The 17,166-nt window shown below is 33.4% G+C and overlaps 3 protein-coding genes across 5 annotated transcripts; 1 reads left to right on the top strand and 2 right to left on the bottom strand.

Moving 5' to 3' along the window:
• Positions 1 to 1,027: 1,027 nt before the first annotated feature.
• LOC122597687 (beta-amyrin 6-beta-monooxygenase-like) lies at positions 1,028 to 2,798 on the top strand. Its single transcript, XM_043770259.1, has 3 exons — positions 1,028 to 1,979; positions 2,130 to 2,317; positions 2,409 to 2,798. The coding sequence occupies exons 1-3, from the start codon at positions 1,028 to 1,030 to the stop codon at positions 2,709 to 2,711; spliced, it is 1,443 nt and encodes a 480-aa protein (XP_043626194.1). The 3' UTR covers positions 2,712 to 2,798.
• Positions 2,799 to 3,527: 729 nt separating this feature from the next.
• On the bottom strand, positions 3,528 to 5,884 carry LOC122596454 (60S ribosomal protein L37-2-like). The gene is made up of 4 exons (XM_043769034.1): positions 5,773 to 5,884; positions 5,544 to 5,679; positions 3,885 to 3,986; positions 3,528 to 3,772 (listed from the first exon to the last, which is right to left on the bottom strand). The coding sequence occupies exons 1-4, from the start codon at positions 5,773 to 5,775 to the stop codon at positions 3,726 to 3,728; spliced, it is 288 nt and encodes a 95-aa protein (XP_043624969.1). The 5' UTR covers positions 5,776 to 5,884; the 3' UTR covers positions 3,528 to 3,725.
• Positions 5,885 to 8,498: 2,614 nt separating this feature from the next.
• LOC122595977 (kinesin-like protein KIN-13B) lies at positions 8,499 to 15,383 on the bottom strand. 3 transcript variants are annotated; one of them, XM_043768466.1, is made up of 12 exons: positions 15,016 to 15,383; positions 14,556 to 14,786; positions 12,842 to 13,033; positions 12,587 to 12,694; positions 11,658 to 11,735; positions 11,475 to 11,556; positions 10,800 to 10,959; positions 10,418 to 10,720; positions 10,104 to 10,322; positions 9,204 to 9,546; positions 9,053 to 9,118; positions 8,499 to 8,915 (listed from the first exon to the last, which is right to left on the bottom strand). In XM_043768466.1, exons 1-12 carry the CDS (start codon positions 15,193 to 15,195, stop codon positions 8,739 to 8,741), a joined length of 2,139 nt encoding a protein of 712 aa, XP_043624401.1. In that variant the 5' UTR covers positions 15,196 to 15,383; the 3' UTR covers positions 8,499 to 8,738. The 3 variants fall into 3 exon arrangements, with proteins under 3 accessions (XP_043624401.1, XP_043624400.1, XP_043624402.1); XM_043768465.1 differs by having other exon boundaries at positions 14,556 to 14,789; XM_043768467.1 differs by lacking the exon at positions 14,556 to 14,786 and having other exon boundaries at positions 15,016 to 15,381.
• Between the last annotated feature and the right edge of the window lie 1,783 nt (positions 15,384 to 17,166).

Here is a 17,166-nt window from a genome sequence, read left to right on the forward strand (position 1 = left end):
AGAAATATGATTAATAATGTCGTTGCTTTGAGAATTATTCCTTGATTAGTGTCAAAAATCAAGATTAAAGATTTATCATTAGGCCAGATTCATTTGACTGTTATTAAGTTATTCAAGTCAAATAAGCTAGTTAAGCTTAAAGTAAAATCTTTAATGAACTTATTTATGTTTGGTGAGCTTAAATAAGATTACTTGAATCCGAGATTGAGCAACTACTAGACGAGTTTAGGAGTCTTCTTGTATATGAACATTCCAAACTTAGAAATTAATGCATAATTTTGATATGCTTAAAGAAATAAAGATAATTCTAAAATAAAAAGTGACAAAATCAAAGGTAAAGATCAGTGGCGGTACTAGAGGGGGGCAAGGGGGTTTAATGTCCCCCCTCAAAATTTAAATTTTGTCTTTTTAAAAAAAAAAATTTAATAGATTTTTAAAATTTTTCCATAGGTTTTTAACATTTTGTCTCTTTTCAGATTTATTTTTTTTGAGTTTTTTAACTTTGCCTCCATTAAAATTCTTTTTTGATACCGTCTCTGGTAAAGATGTTCGATGAAAATCAGTGTTATGTGATACATAGATTAAAATATGTTTTTAGACGTATGTGTTAGTCATATATATAAAAAATATCATTTTGAAATGATTTAACCAACCAATCCTCTCAGATACTTTGAACTAGTCAACTAGATGAGAATTGACACATGACCAAATGCATATCGTTTAGTCATTTGTTGTAATGTACACATATCATCGGAAACTCAGAAGCACACCAACATGCTCCTCGACGGCATCAAATGCCTCACAGCCTGCCTTTGTAGATATCAAGGGAACTACAAATCATTTTTGACGAAAACCATCTTTTTGCCGAAAACAGCATCCTCGAGTCTCTTAAATATATTGTCTACGATACAATATTCATTATACAAATTACATGATCTGAATCATGTCAAAAGTACTTGTAATGCGACTTTAAGTCTTTCTAATTATAACTACCTTTTTGTTACTCATTCTTGTGCTATTGCCAACCATGGATCCCACCAGTTATCCATTTTTGTTACCTGTTATTGTGCTTGTTTCTTTATCTTTCTTTTTCTTCTTGTTATTTTTTCTGAAACGAACTACTTCTGAGGCCAACACTCCACCCGGATCGCGGGGATGGCCAATCGTGGGAGAAAATATTTATCTCGGTTTCTTGGGTCCTCCTAAATTCATTGAAAAACGAATGAAAAGGTTCAATCCTGATGTATTCCAGACATCTTTACTTGGAGAGAAAATGGCCTTCTTTTGTGGACCTCAAGGAAATAAGTTCGTATTCACCAACGAGAATAAACTTCTCATGTCGTGGTGGCCTAAATCTGTAACCAAAGTTCTTCTATTTACTGAAGTCATCGATGAAAATCAAAAAGTCGTAGCCCCCTTACTTGCTAACTCGGTTCATGAAATTCTTAAGCCTGAAGCATTAAAAAAGTACATTTCCAAAATGGATTCAATGGCACGCCAACATATGAAGACCGATTGGGCTCCATATCGTGAAGTTAAGGCACACCCTTTGTCTCAAAAGTACACGTTTGCTCTTTCTTGTAAACTCTTTATGGATGAAGACGATGATGCAAAAGTTGCCAAGGTGTTGGACAACTTTAGGATTGTTACAAACGGAATGATTTCAGTGCCTATAGATCTTCCTGGAACTGCATATAACCGTGCCATTAAAGGAGGAAAAGTGCTTCGTGACGGTCTAATGAAAATCATAGCAACACGGAGAAAGGAATTAACTGAGAATAAAGAAATTGAGAGACATGATGTATTGTCACGAATGCTACTTGTGACAAATGAAGAGGGGAGGCTTATGAGTGAGAAGGAAATATCGAACAATATCATAGGTTTACTAGTCGCTAGCTATGAAACTAGTAGCGTAGCAATTACGTTTGTTTTGAAACATCTGGCAGAGCATCCACATATCTATGAACAAGTTTACAAAGGTAACCTCCTTACTACTTCAAACTTTAATGCTTTCCGATAAGTGAATGATGTCTAGAATGATTTAACAGCTCTTGGAGAAAACCAACAACCTCGGTCTGTCTACATGAAACAAAACAGCTAACAATTCTTGTGTGTATGTGCTCTCACAGAACAGATGGAGATCTCAAATTCTAAACAAGCAGGGGAGTTGCTAAGCTGGGAAGATATTGAAAAGATGAAATATTCTTGGAATGTCGCACGAGAATCCATTCGCATAGCACCACCTGCTCAAGGAGCTTTTCGAGAAGCTTTGACTGACATCAAATATGCAGGTTTTACCATTCCAAAAGGATGGAAGGTACATTATTAAACAGTTAACACCTATTAGATAAAGTAAAAGTATCCAACTAGATGCAGTTAACTAACACTTGGGTTTCCAAATTTTACAGATATTTTGGAATGTAAATACAACACATAACGATCCAAAATACTTCCCAAAACCAGAGAAATTTGAGCCTTCAAGATTCGAAGGATCTGGACCGGCACCATACTCGTATGTACCTTTCGGGGGAGGACCTAAAATGTGCCCAGGGAAAGAGTATGCCAGATTAGAGATACTCGTTTTTATGCATAACTTTGTGAAAAATTTTAAGTTGGAGTTGCTCATCAAGAATGAAAAGATCGAGTATCTCTCTACTCCAGTCCCAGCAAAAGGTTTACCAGTTCGACTTTACCCACACAGCAAGAACTAGTAGGAACTGTTTTTGATAAGCCTGTAATATTCAAAAGCTAAACTGAACACGGTTTAAGAAAGCTCATGGTTATTTGGTGACATTCAAATGAACAATTAAGTCAAGTGTAACCTTTTATACTCATGGTGCTTTGCTTTTGATGAATACAAAGCCAATATTATGGCCAACAGAACAATAACTGAAAATTTCGAAAATGGGCAATCTTAACAGAATCTTAAAGAAAAATATTACTAGCAGATGTGAATGCAGGGTAGCAATAAAAAAATAAATATCAGGATATTTTGTACAGAATCCGTGACCATTGCAGAGTGTAATGTTTTCTTTGCTGCTCAACAACATACTTTTGTTTGCAAAAAGAATTTGAATACAATACAACCTGTTTGCCCCAAATGCTGCCAAACATGCTAGGTTCTTTTCTGGTAGGCAAATCATCCTTGTGAGAATAGAACAAAAGAAATTATTGTCCTACAAGGCTACAACATTAAAACCTCCAAACCAATTAAGAAAAAGGCAAATCTGGTGGTGCTTGAACTTTTCGTTTACAAGGATTATTTGCCTACCAGAAGACTCAGAAATAAAAAAAAACTTCTCACCCACTTCCTACAATCCGGCCTGAACCTTTGGGTAGGACAACAACTCAGAAGAAAAGATCATTCTTATCAGATCTCAAACAAGTCATTAAAGAACAAGAAACCAGAACAAGTATCAGAAACCAAAAGAACTAATCTAGAAAATGGACATTTCCAATAACCCTTGTCACATTTCTGAATGGCATCACAAACAGACATAACGAAGATCACATGGGAAAACATAAAAGGCCAAACAAATATCGATAATTGACTTAAATCCAAAACAGCCAAGTCAAAACAAGTCATGATCCATAAAACAAGAATAACAAATTTCAGAGCAAGTCTAGATAGCACCAAATGATGTTCAGCAACACTAACTGCCCTAAAAAAAACTAGTACCCTTGATTGACACCAGAATATCAGTTTGATGTAATTCCCAACAATCTCAAGCCGAACCAGCAGCAGCTATCTTCCTAGGAGCAGCTTGAGTACCTAAAAACAACAAATAACAACATTTTGTAACTCAATAGAAATCACTGAGACAAATCCCTAATCAACAAAATTATGAAGTTGTTGAAAATAATTTTATAAAGAATTAACAAACCTTCTCTGAAACCGCTCTTGAACCTGCGAGGCACATTACGCATATATCTCATGCGACCAGTTCCAGTTGTCTTCCTACGGATTGCCTTCTGACTCCAGTTATCTATGGTTTCATTATGATCAATCATTAAGAATTCAAGAATCTAGAAAATATACATATATGTGCATATATATGGTGCTAATCATTACGATCAATCATCAAGAAATCAGATTCTAGAAAATATACATATATGTGAATATATGGTGCTAATCATTACGATCAATCATCAAGAAATCAGAATCTAGAAAATATACATATATGTGCATATATATGGTGCTAATCATGTAAGAATACTCATTTTAAGAATTGGTACACAATGCATCCAACTGTAAGACTATATGAATCTACCAAGCATCATGCATCTGACTCAACATTCGGCTCAAACTCATTCTTACTTGACCACTTCTCTACATAAATAAGATACATACATCTACATAAAACAGATGAATACATATATACAAATAAAGCAGTGCTCATATAAAAAAGTTCTTAATTGAACAAACACTAAGAATACTTTCAAATTCAGTTTCTAACTAATTTCTATTTATCATAATTCATAACCGACATTCATAAATGCGATACCCACATATCATATTTTTGTTTTTTGTAGGATAAAAAGTGGATTCACTCATTCAATGAAAATGTAAACAAGTGCACTTATTGCAGATTCATCCGAATAAGTTATGATTATATCATTTCCTGTAATTGGAATTCAATTTTCAAAAACCCTTACCACCTTCAATCGTGTAAACAGTTTTTCATAATTACGACTATGGCTGTTAACAAACAGATCAAACATGAGCAAAACTTCGTTCATGTCCAATCATTGAAGTTAACAAAGGTCCGCAAACAGAGAGCCAAAAAGAAAGGTGGCTCATGTTTGTTCATTATAAAAATGAGATCGTTCAATTTGATTCAACAAAAACAAAACACAAAGGAACACAAATAAAGCGCAAAGTAACATATAACTAGAAACATCATGATTCACATTCAACATAATAGTTATTAACTAACATGATTAATTGTCATGTTAATTAGCTTCATACGATACTCAAGTAGGTCAAATAATAGACTCCATATATCATAAACTATGAACAAAAATAAACAATCAAATTAACATTCACAAACAAATTAACAAAAGTTTACAAACATAGATGAACAAACGATAACAATGTTCAACAAACAGATATGTTGGTTCATGTTTGTTCATTATACAAATGACATTGTTCATTTTGGTTCGCATTCACGAGCACAAACGAAAACAAACAAACACAAACAAATCCAAAGTAACACGAATGAAAAGCAAAGTTGTATACACCTAGAAACATCATGATTCACATTCAACATAATTGTTAACCAACATGATTAATTGTCATGTTAATTAGCTTCATACGATACTCAAGTAGTTCAAATAATAGACTCCAAATATCTAAACTACAAACATAAAAATAAACAATCAGATTAACATTCACAAACAAATTTAACAAATGTTCACAAAAAGATATTTTGTTTAAATCACTAGGTATCCATCAATACTTATAAGCAAAACAGATATATACTGAAGATATCATGAATTATCTACACATACACTTCAAATCAAAACATATATATATCGCTTACATTTTCTGACGCGAGCAGCAGGATAAGCGCAAGCAGAGCAGCGGCTCTTCTGAAGATGAAAGCTCCGGCGACCGCAGCGTACACACAGTGTGTGTGTTTTGTTCCTTCGTTTACCGAAACTTCCTGTACCTTTCGTCTGCAGATTGTAACAATCAAAACAACAATTATATTATATATATAGATAAATATAGATATAACACAGGTATGTATAGATTTGTATAGTGATAACCATTGCTGGCCGTTATAGAGAGAGATCCTTCTTTTTCTTTTTCTTCTTCTGCGAGCTAATCCTGGCCGACTGAAGTAAAGGATATAGCGGTTTATATATCTAGGGTTTCTCTTTGTAAATGTTAGTTGGGCCTTATGTCTATCGGGCTTTCAATATTGGGCATCAACATAGAAATGATCGTTTTTCCTTTATTTTATTTTTTTGAGATTCGATTTTTAGTTTTATTTTTTCTAGTTATGTTTTAAATAAAGTGTACGCAATTTATTTACTCACATCATGTATTTAAACTTGAATAGTACCGCCATCTTTATCCTTTTAATATTAAGGATAGATATAAACTAGATTTTAAACCCGTGTCTAACACTGGACACGGGGTTTACGATATTATTAATATTAGATCTACATATATTTAAGTCATAAAATTTATAATTTTAAAGATATAAGGTTTTAAGTGTTACACTTTGCAAGTTGTAGTACAATAATCATATGTTCGTCACTGTCATTATTAGCTGAGATATATTGATGAAATTGTTTGTCGTACTCATTCCACAAGGCACATGTTATAATAATTTCTCTATTATATAACTTTTTGAAAGCAGTTGTACTCATAATGTGATATTATTATGAAAGATAATTAAGAATTCAAATATTAACATACTTTTGATCATGTATTTAACATTCAAGTATATGTATATGATCATGATGCGGACCCATAACACGCATATGTTTATTTTCAATCACTTGTTCTATGATAATTACATAACAATTAAGATTGTTTTCATACTCTTTGATAACAATTAGGTTTTTTGATTTGAGTGACAATGGTAACTTTAAACATTAATACGTGAACCTAATATACAAATATATATATGTGTGTGTGTGTGTGTGTACCTTTTTGATTTGAGAGATATAATGCATCTTGAATAGAGTTCATATTGACTTCGATTTAGTATTCAAGTAACCCTGTGTTGTAAATCGTGTTCTGTTCTGTGATCGTTTCATGTTTTGTGATTCTTATTGTGTTTAAGATAAGGATGTTATATATCGTCATCTGTTATTATGTTTTGGATATGTATCTAGAGTTCAAATTGTGTTTATATTAAATATTAAACTGTATATTAATATTTATAGTTTATAAAAATCTAATATAATATTTGTTAATAAGTCATTAGGTTTTGAAATAATTTTTCGTAAACAATATTTAATATATTGAAAAAAAATTTAACTAATTAAATGATTGTAAATTTTAAAAAAATTTCTCAAGTTGATGGTTAAAAATAAATATAAATTAAGTATTCAGGGCTAAAAAGTGTAAATTATTGATGGAAGACAAAAAAATGTAAATTAATGAGATTTTTTCTACAAAATAATATAAATACTAGTATAATAATATATTTGGATAAAGATTATTAGAATTTTTAATTTATAGTTAATCTAAATGATGACATAAGCGAAAGGCAATTTGATAAATATGAGCGATTTGATTGGTTAATAAGTCATTAATTCAACTGTTTTATAGTATATATTAAGATTAAGATTAAGATATCATTGTTATCAAAGTTCGCTATATGTGTTAGCATAACATCATTTTCTAATTAACTACTTTGTCAAATTAAAAAAAAAGTAAAATTATGTGGCAATACTCGAATACCTAAATCCATATGTATTCTAGTGGTAATAGTCACATTTTGAATGCAAGTTCATATAGACTAACTTTCAGCTCACAATAGTCAATAGTCCGATTTTAATGTAAAGCTCTATCTACTACTTCAAGCCTTATGTATATATTTTATATTTATATGTATGTAGGTCTACATATCTATATCTATATATTATTATATTATAAACCAAAAAACTTTTAAATTTTCAATATTGATTTTAAGTACTTTCCTAAAATACTCATTTCATCTATTCTATATTTACCTAAAATAACTATAATACTCTTTCTTTCTCCTCAAATCTCAACCAATCATTTTTTTTCTCTCTCCTCCATAAATCATTTTATTACTCTAACTCTTTCAAAATCTTTTATTTCAAAACCGTACAACAATAAATTATAAAAATTATATGGATGTTCTTAAAATTTCATGCCCTTTCATTAGAGATGTCATTCGACATACTTTCGATAAATTTTTAAGTCCGAGGGCGGAGCCCGTATGGCTAAGGCATTTGGCTATGACACTCTATGACATATCACCTCCTATAACCTATTACACTCTATGACCTATCACCCTAGCCATCTCACCGCCACAACGCGCGGGTACTTGCTCTCGTATGTTCAAATATAATTTTGAATTCGTAAATGACATTGTTTAACTTTATATTAAACTTTTTCGAAGTATATGTGGATTTTCTGAACAACTCAACATTTATTTGTAATAATCGTAAATTGGTTGAGCCTGAATCAAAGCTTTAGAAACAGTTCATCAAGCTAGAGACCGCTAAGATCATGCCCAAGCTTAGGTTAAATTCTTCGAGCAAATCTCAAGCTAATTGTGTTATAAACTTTTCGAGAGTTTTTTTAAGACAATGGACACAAATGTTACCTAGTTAGTCAGTCCATCTGTTTTGCTACCTATAAACTACACTAAAACAAACGTAGGCTATGTTATCTCATCTTAAGATATTATTTTATATTTTTTGATAGGTCTTTTTGAAGGATTCGACATTCCTTCATACGGTCCCAGCTCATATATATATTATACGTCTACAGCAAAATAAGTAAGTTAAACAAAAAATGATGAGGACATATCCATAACGAATGATCTTTATCATGAGTTTACAAAGCAATATAGCTTTACAAGACAACAAACAATAATGAATGGCAAGATTTGAACAGATACAACTTTGGTGAATAACTTGTGACCAAATACCATACTTTGATCAATAAGCTTTTACATTCCCCTGGTTAAATCACAAATAACTGGAAACAGACACGATAATCCATCTGCAAGATCCTATACCGTTTAGTGACCAGACCACAATAAAACATCATGCTCTCTAAGACGCTTCTGAAAATGAGCCAAACGGTTCTGTAGCTGTAAAATGGCTGCAGCCTTCTGCGCCAAGATTGTGTTCAGTTTTACCACATAGTCGTCTAGCTGGTTTCCTGGTTCATCTGCCTCCACCAATAAGTTCATCTCCTACAACCAAGATAATTTAAATGAATTTAAGGAACGGAAATCGGAGTTGTTCATGGATTGAAAAGTTTTTGTTTTTTAAAGACAGTACAGCGGCTTAACAACTTGAACACTAATTAACATTGTCATTTATGACATACCACTCTAACGATATCCATGGTATCCTCCACTTGTTTCCGGTGTGCATTTACAAGATCTTCCTCCTCCTGAGATTGGAATACGAGTTTTATGTCATTATGTGAACATATTCAATCAAGAATGTAATATATCAAATTCGTGCACGATCCGTACCTTTAAAAGGGCATTCAGCTCGTCATCAGGGCTCCAATTTCTTGATTCAGGTTTGGGTGGCTCCTTTGACTTTGTTTGGCTATTGATTCTTCGGTTTTTATCTTGAGCATTTGAGAAGTTATATGCATCAACTTTTGTGTTGTATTTCCATGATGGCTGCTCGGGCTCGTAAAACTCTTCTGTAGTATCATAATCGTCTTCATCAGCTTGTTCGGGGTATGAATCAATCATACCATCATCATAGGATGGAACTCGGGGTAAGACAGAAGACATTGATACTGCTGTAGGTTCTTTGGAACTAAAAGTTGTGTCTTTCTTGTTCCCTTTTGAAAGGCTTTTCACCCTATTCACGAAAAATAGTACAATTGTTGAGTCATTTGAGGTTGAAATTTCAACCCATTTACATATGAATGAATAGTGTAGAGTTATGCTATACCTCCAACAGGTCAAACTAGTAGAATATGAATATAATTAGCTCAAACAGAAATGTTTGAGAGCCCCGTAACAAATACTTTTAATGCATACAACCTCCTAGATTGATTTATGCAAATATTAGATTAATTCTGTGATTATATAGTTATTGTGAGAGGCCCAAAATGAATCGGCAGAAGGTGTTTCGGACCAACTTGTCGTGTCTTAAGTTACATGTTTTAAGAAAGCATTTAAGAAGGCATACGGCATTACGGCCTCCTAAACCATTTAAGAAAGCAGATTACTAATCTTTTAAACACGTAAACTGAATATAAGAAGTTGTGACAAAACTTTGGACAACAAGACTTTTGGTCAACCCGTCATGTTTTGACTTGAACCTTGATTTAAGTAGTCAGCCCTTACACGCTCATTTTGCAGTCTCTAAACAAGAGGGATAAAAGAACAAATACAAGTGATTGTTGGTTGTACCTGTCAGCGTATCGTAAGGTATTAAGTGTATGTTCACATGATCCAGCATTTGGTGAAATGCAAGATATCATAACTGTTCGAGAGTTTCCAACAAACGAATCTCTCAAAACCTCAGTTAACTTACTCCCTCGAAAAGGAATATGACCCTGATCATTATCAAGTGCTCTTATGCATTCCTTCAAGGCAAGCAAGCTTTTATTAATTTCAGCACCTTCCATTCTGCATTACATATTTCATATCCACATTCATAAGTAACCTATTTTAAATGAGCCTGTAAATAATAAAAATAACTATCTAATGGCCTTTAAGATTACCTAGTCTGCTTATCATTGTCTGTCGTATCTGCACCACGTTCACTTCCAGCAAGATCTATGAAGGAAAGTTTGCCAACAACCCGAGGAGGTTTAGATTCACTTCCATCAACAGATCTCTTAACAACAAGTTGAAGTATGGCATGTGATCTAGAAGATTCCTCATTGGCACCAGTAGTGCCAGTACTTCTTGTTGCATTTCCTCTCTCGATTAGCTCCTTGATTGTTTCGACATCCGAGACTTTATATTCTTGCAGACCGACAATACACACTTGCTTACTACCATCTTCTCTCATGCACAATTTTCTGCAGACACATTAATCAGTTGTCTTAAAATACAACAATTTTCTAATGGCTTGACACAGTTCTTCAGAATATAACTTACTTTCTATCGTTGAGGAGATCATAAAGTTTCCCGCCATATATCTCAAAAAAGCTGAAAAACAGCTGAAAACCTTGGCTGCGATATGTATGGTTCACCAACCTCAGGATATCCCGAGATGCTTTAAGAGGTAAAGGCTTCATAGTAAAAGTCTTTCCACTTCCTGAACAAGTTATCAAAAAAATTACTAACGAATGGGCGATTCAGGATACTTTTGATCTCTAAAACAAAATTGTGCAAAATAAACGAGTAACGTTTTCCCTATTCAGGTTACCCGAGGAGAACAAATAAAACGGGTAACGTATACCATGGCTGTTTTCAAACCCTTCTGGGACCACCCCCAAGGCTACCTAGTGGGATTCGAACCCGGGATCTCTTGTAATGGTCTCAGGATGTTAACCACTAGGCTACCTCGGGGGAAACAGGTAAGGCAAAATTCCCAAAATGTATCGTAAATTCATACAACCTACTAAATCGTCCTATACAAGAGTAACAGTAATTTTTTTCTAGTCTTATTTAGCATACATAATACTCGTCAAATATGTTTAAGAATTGCGCAAAGAACAGTTTCGGGTCAAAACCAGCCTGACCGGTTGCTTGACCCACACATTTTCCCATCTTTAATAGTAATAACACTAGCCAACCGGTTCAAAAGAGATGTTAGCTTGGCTGTTTTACCTGTTTGTCCATATGCAAAGCATGTAGCTTTAGTACGTTGGAAAATTATAGGAACAATGGGCTCGACAGTTTCGCGATAAACCTACGAAGACAATAAAAGATAAAGAATTGTGAAGTCAGAACAGTTGTGACGGCATCTGTGAGAAACTGTTCTTTCTATCCCTTCAGCAATAATTTACTGACCTCATCATTAGAAACCTCCTCATTTAGTACTGCATCAAAAACAAACTCATGCTTTTCCATGTATTCTGTCAGATCAACCTGCAGGATAATGAAGTCATGACGAGACTGCCAAAATTACTGAAGAGAGCGATGACAAACGTCACTCTATGTGCAACCTTTGATACTTGTATATTTTGTTTTTACCCACACGTTTTATAGCAATGCTACTATAGGCTACAACACTAAATTCTTACAGTAACTTCTTAACAATTATAAAAGTTCATATAGCCAATTCATGTTAATTTCATACTTCCAAACTGTTTCAAAGATTCAGGTCATTTGTTTCATTTTAAATAGATTTTTACTTCATGAGTCAAAAAATTCAGTACTTGGACAAATAAAGCAACATCCACCTAGAAGCCTCCCAACTGAAATTTGGTGCAAAATCATACAGTCACAGAAGTCAACAGTACTTACTCTTTTTTTGCCAAGTTGCTATTAAGAGCATATATAGTTGTTAGACAATGACATATTACCTGTATGGTTATAAAAACCATTAATGTTGTCCAAAAGATTATGAAGTTGACATTTGTCTTCTCCTTAGTTTCTTATTCACTCACAATTGTCTCTTCTACTTTTTTTATTGTATGGATCATCTGATTGTCTTTCTTCTTTGGATTTTCTCAATATTTATATGTTTCTCGTTTATATGTATGTCATATATGGGATGAAATTATATACTTTCAAACTCACACAGGAAAGTAGGCAACCAAAAACTTTAATACTTTTTGTTTATCCAACCGACTGCAACAATAACCATGCTAAGGAGATACCAAGCCGGACATGCAATAGCACATCAAGTGATGCATACAGTAACATTTTTAAAGAATGTTAGAACGATGGAACACTCTTAAAGCATGGAATGCACGTGACATTGTTCTAGTGCTAACCTTGAGTTTCGTCTCATGAACTGTAAGACAACTGGAATGAGGCTCCGTAGTAATAATATCTTCCTCATTCTTTGCTAACTCCTTTTTGTTTAAAGGTCTCTTTCGCACCTGAAATTTAACCTGAATTAGACACTTACAGCGAGAGATGGTATTATAACATTTTCAAGCAATTAGCCATTTAGATAACACAAATACACTGAAACAGTTAATATTATTGTATTGGGTGGTTAAGATGTTGAAATAGGGCCGGCATACCACAACTTTAATCTTTGCAACACTGCTGGTCTTCTCTTTTTCTGGAACAAAACTTTTTGAAAGGTTATTATCTGCTACACCTCGAGCTTTGCTGGCTTGTTTGTTATTCCCAAAATATGGCTCTGCATCATCAAAGCTTCTGCCACGATCAGTGTTGTACTGGGGAGCACCATATGTTCCAGTTACAGGTATCTGTCAACATATCAACAATTCAAAAATTAAAAAAAAAAACTCAGAACCGCTTGATGAAATAATATGATGTTGCCACTTCCAGTAACAAAATAATATGTGAAATCAGAACGATTAACAAAATAAGATCAAATTCTATAAGATTCTTGAACCTCCCTCCCCCCCTCCCAAAAGCCAATTTCCAGAATTTCAAACACAGGATACAGGATTTGTAAAATCAAGTATTTGACTTCCTACAATCCTACTTAAGGTTTGGCATGAGATTCCAACGAGATCTATAACAAATTTAAAGCTCCATACAATTATGAATTATGGAAAGAACTCTAAATGCTTCCCCGTAAATTAGTAGTTGAAGTAAAAAATAGGGGTGTCCTCATTTAGCATCGACTATACAAGAATTGTAACAGCTCTTTTGCGAAGCATTTTCTGACTCAATCCAAATCTTTTCATATTGTTTTTTACTTGCATTCCTTACAACCTTGTTTTAATGAATCAGTTTGGGTAAAGCTAACTTAGTAGAGGTACTAAGTACGGCACAGAGGCCACAAGATAATCATGCACATTTTATCACCAATAATAAAGATGTTAGCAATACCACTTATACCAGTATCATAACTATTCAATTTAATACATGAAATGCACTAAACAAAGAAGAGTCACAAGGCAAAGCCATCATAAAGCAAGTCTGGATGTGCCAAGTGCGAACATCATCCAAATATGATGCCATAACAAGAATATTAGCCTATTAGGATGTGCAATTTGGAAGTGATCATTGCAGGAATTGCAGCTCAAAACTCAAAAGTATCAAAATCAGATAATCAAATACTTAAAAGCCAAGGAAAGGTATCTAACTTTACATTTGCCTTGATAATCTTTTTTTATTTATATCAACCTCTTACTTATCTATATCTATATACTATATTATAAAGCAAATTAACTTTCAACTTTCAACATTCAATTTCAACAATATACACATATTAATGCATGATGTACCATACTTCAATGCATACAACTTTCTTTCTCCTCCATAAATCATTTTACTCCTCTAATTCTTTCAAAATCTTTTATCTCAAAAACCGTACATCGATAAGTTATAAAAATTATATGGGTGTTCTTAAAATTTCATGCTCTTTCATTAGAGATGTCATTCGATATACTTTCGACGAATTTTTAAATCCAAGAGTGGAGCCCGTACGACTGAGGCATTCGGCTATGACACTCTATAACATATAACCTCCTATGACCTATCATACTTTATGACCTATCACCCTCATCATTTTACCGCCGCAACGCGCGGGTACTTGCTCTCGTTTATTCAAATGCGCTTGTTTTAACACAAACACTTAAAATCTTTCAATTTACCACATATACAAAAATCAAATTAGGGGTAAACAAGTTTTATAAAAAGGATAAGGTTATATAAATATGATTATATGGTCATAAATACAAATACCATTAAAACTCAAGACTAGTACCCAAGTCCATAAATAAAAATAAACTTATCCAACAATGCCACAAGGCCTACCTCAGAGATAAGCTCGGTATCAAACGAATGTAGATCCAACAAGCCAGGACTGAACCCATTAGGATCATCACCACCGCCACTCCCACCATGCTTCTTCGAACGCCCAGGTGGCGTCAATGGCTCACCAAACAAATCACTCCCACCACTTAAACTTCTTTGTGCACCAACATTTCTACCATTATTATTATTATACATTCTTGAACCTTGACCACCACCATGATAACCAAAGTCCTGCTACTCAATTAACCAACAACCACAAGAAATCAAATTCACATTCATTCTATCCAACCTACCACCAGATCTAAAACATTTCAAAACCAACCCACATAAATATAAACATAAATATACACATAAAAGATTACAAATTTATAAAAATATAGATACATATATACATGTAAATTAAGCTTTTGAAAAAATATATGTACACATAAAGATTGTGACTTTATGAAAGTATACATACAGAAGTAGTATTTGAAGATGGTGGTTGTTGAAGGTGTTGAAGACCAGCAGATTGTAACCATCTGCCATTAGAGGATGAAGAAGAAGTTACTTCCAAGAAACTATTATCAGTGGAGAGTTGTCTGTTATGGTGAGCGGCAGATGCACCAGATCTTTGCCCATGCCTACCTACTGCATTCATATTTGAAATTAACACACACCCAGAATCAAAGATTTGATTTTCTTGAAAAAGGTTTTTAGCTGATGTTAATTAAGAGAAAGTTGGGAAGTGGGTCAGAATGGAATTGAATCTTTTGGGGATTTAAATGGGGGTAGGGGATTGGATTTTATTGTTGATATAAAAGGTGAGATTTTGAAATTTGGAGACAATGGCTTGGATTTGGAGTGTGTATATTTATTGTGTAATGTAAACTAAAATGTAAATTAGCAAGGATCAGGTCAGCAAAGGTTCTTGATTAAGTCAAAATTTGAATTTAAAGTTCTCCTTGACATGTGATGGAGTGTAGAGTGTTTTGTATTTTAAAAAAAAATAGCTCCTTGAGTTTATGGTTTAGTCCTTTTAACTTTTAATTCTATGTTTTATTTTTATTTTTGTTTTTGTTTTTTTTAATCAAATCTAGCACTTTCATCTGAGTCATTAGTCAGACTTGAACCAAGTAAATGTACTCAAGCCCTGAAGATTAGAGGCGCATATTCACACCTTTTAAAATATACATACACAACTTAACCAAATATTTCAAATTCTAACAACATTGCTTTAGGTTTCTACTATTCAAAATCCTAGTATTCCATGATTCTTTCACAAGTATTGTTTTTAATCATGTCACCTATAAGAATCACAATTTATAAACAAACCATTTTAGGGCATGCTTACTCATTAAGAGGTGTATAAATGAACAGAAATATATTTTAGTGCATGCTTGTTTTAAAATATGAAATGAAATAAACTTACATGAAAATATGAGAAATTTAATAGAGTATTATTTTGTTTACTTGTCTTATTAAAGAAATATGAGTATCAATTCTTTTACCATAATGAAACTTTATGGACCACGAAACATACAACGCACTAAGAATGGGCGGAGCACGTCGGTGACTAAACCGGTAGCGATCGGTCACCGGGCGTAACACCATTCCGTCCCATCGGTACCTAATAGGTGGGGACGAGATGGGGAAAGCGGTGTCCGGGTTGCTTACTACCTTTGATTGTTTTCCTTTTTGTCTTTTCTTGTTTTTTGTCTTTATTTGAACGAGTAGAGGTGGAGGGGGTGGTAAAGTATGCACTACAAGTGGAAAAAAACGAAAAGGAGTAGAAAAGGTGATGAAGAGTGAGAATGTACTCTCCCACCTTTATGTAAATTTTTATGAGGTTTTTGTTTATTACTGCAATTTATTTTATTTTTTAAATGAAAGAACACATAATTAAGTTTTAGTGTCATACTGTCATGCATATATTCACAAGGTATCAATGAATTTTTTCTTATTTATTTTATGACAAACGCAACACTAAACTAAATACATACAAATACATATAACTAAATACAATATTTTTCAATTTGCACCATATATAGTTTATATATACATGCGTGGATAAAATAGGATGTTTCATATCATATTTGATTGAGCAAATGGAAAGCAAAAGGAAAAAGCTACATGTGTTAGAGATATCATTCGATATAATTTTGTTGAATTTTTTAATCCGAAGGAGGAGCCCGTACGGCTATGTGGGGAGCACGTCAAGATAGATCACCCAATCACCGATCACCCCAATGACCTATCACCCCCCATAAGTGATCACGTCCTATGATTTATCACACTTTAGATATATCACTCTCATCATCTCATCGTCGTATCACACGAACATTTGACTAGTTCATAATAATGCCCGTAAATCGAAATTGTCACTAAAATAATAATAAATATTAATAATAAAATAAACAATCAAACAAGCGTCATTGTTTTTAACTTTTGTTCACATGGCATGCAGGCGACGTCTTTTTTGCCCCAGATCTGGGACTACAATTTTCAATTTCATTGAACACTATTTTTGGCCGCCGCTTAAATGTTTGGGTTTATTTTCATTTAAGAAGAATGTTTTCTGCTTATACGGAATACTATTTAACAAGCAAAATATCATTTGGGTTTTCTAAAT

Source organism: Erigeron canadensis, chromosome 4 (genome assembly GCF_010389155.1).
Source record: "Erigeron canadensis isolate Cc75 chromosome 4, C_canadensis_v1, whole genome shotgun sequence".
In the NCBI taxonomy this organism is placed as follows: domain Eukaryota; kingdom Viridiplantae; phylum Streptophyta; class Magnoliopsida; order Asterales; family Asteraceae; genus Erigeron; species Erigeron canadensis.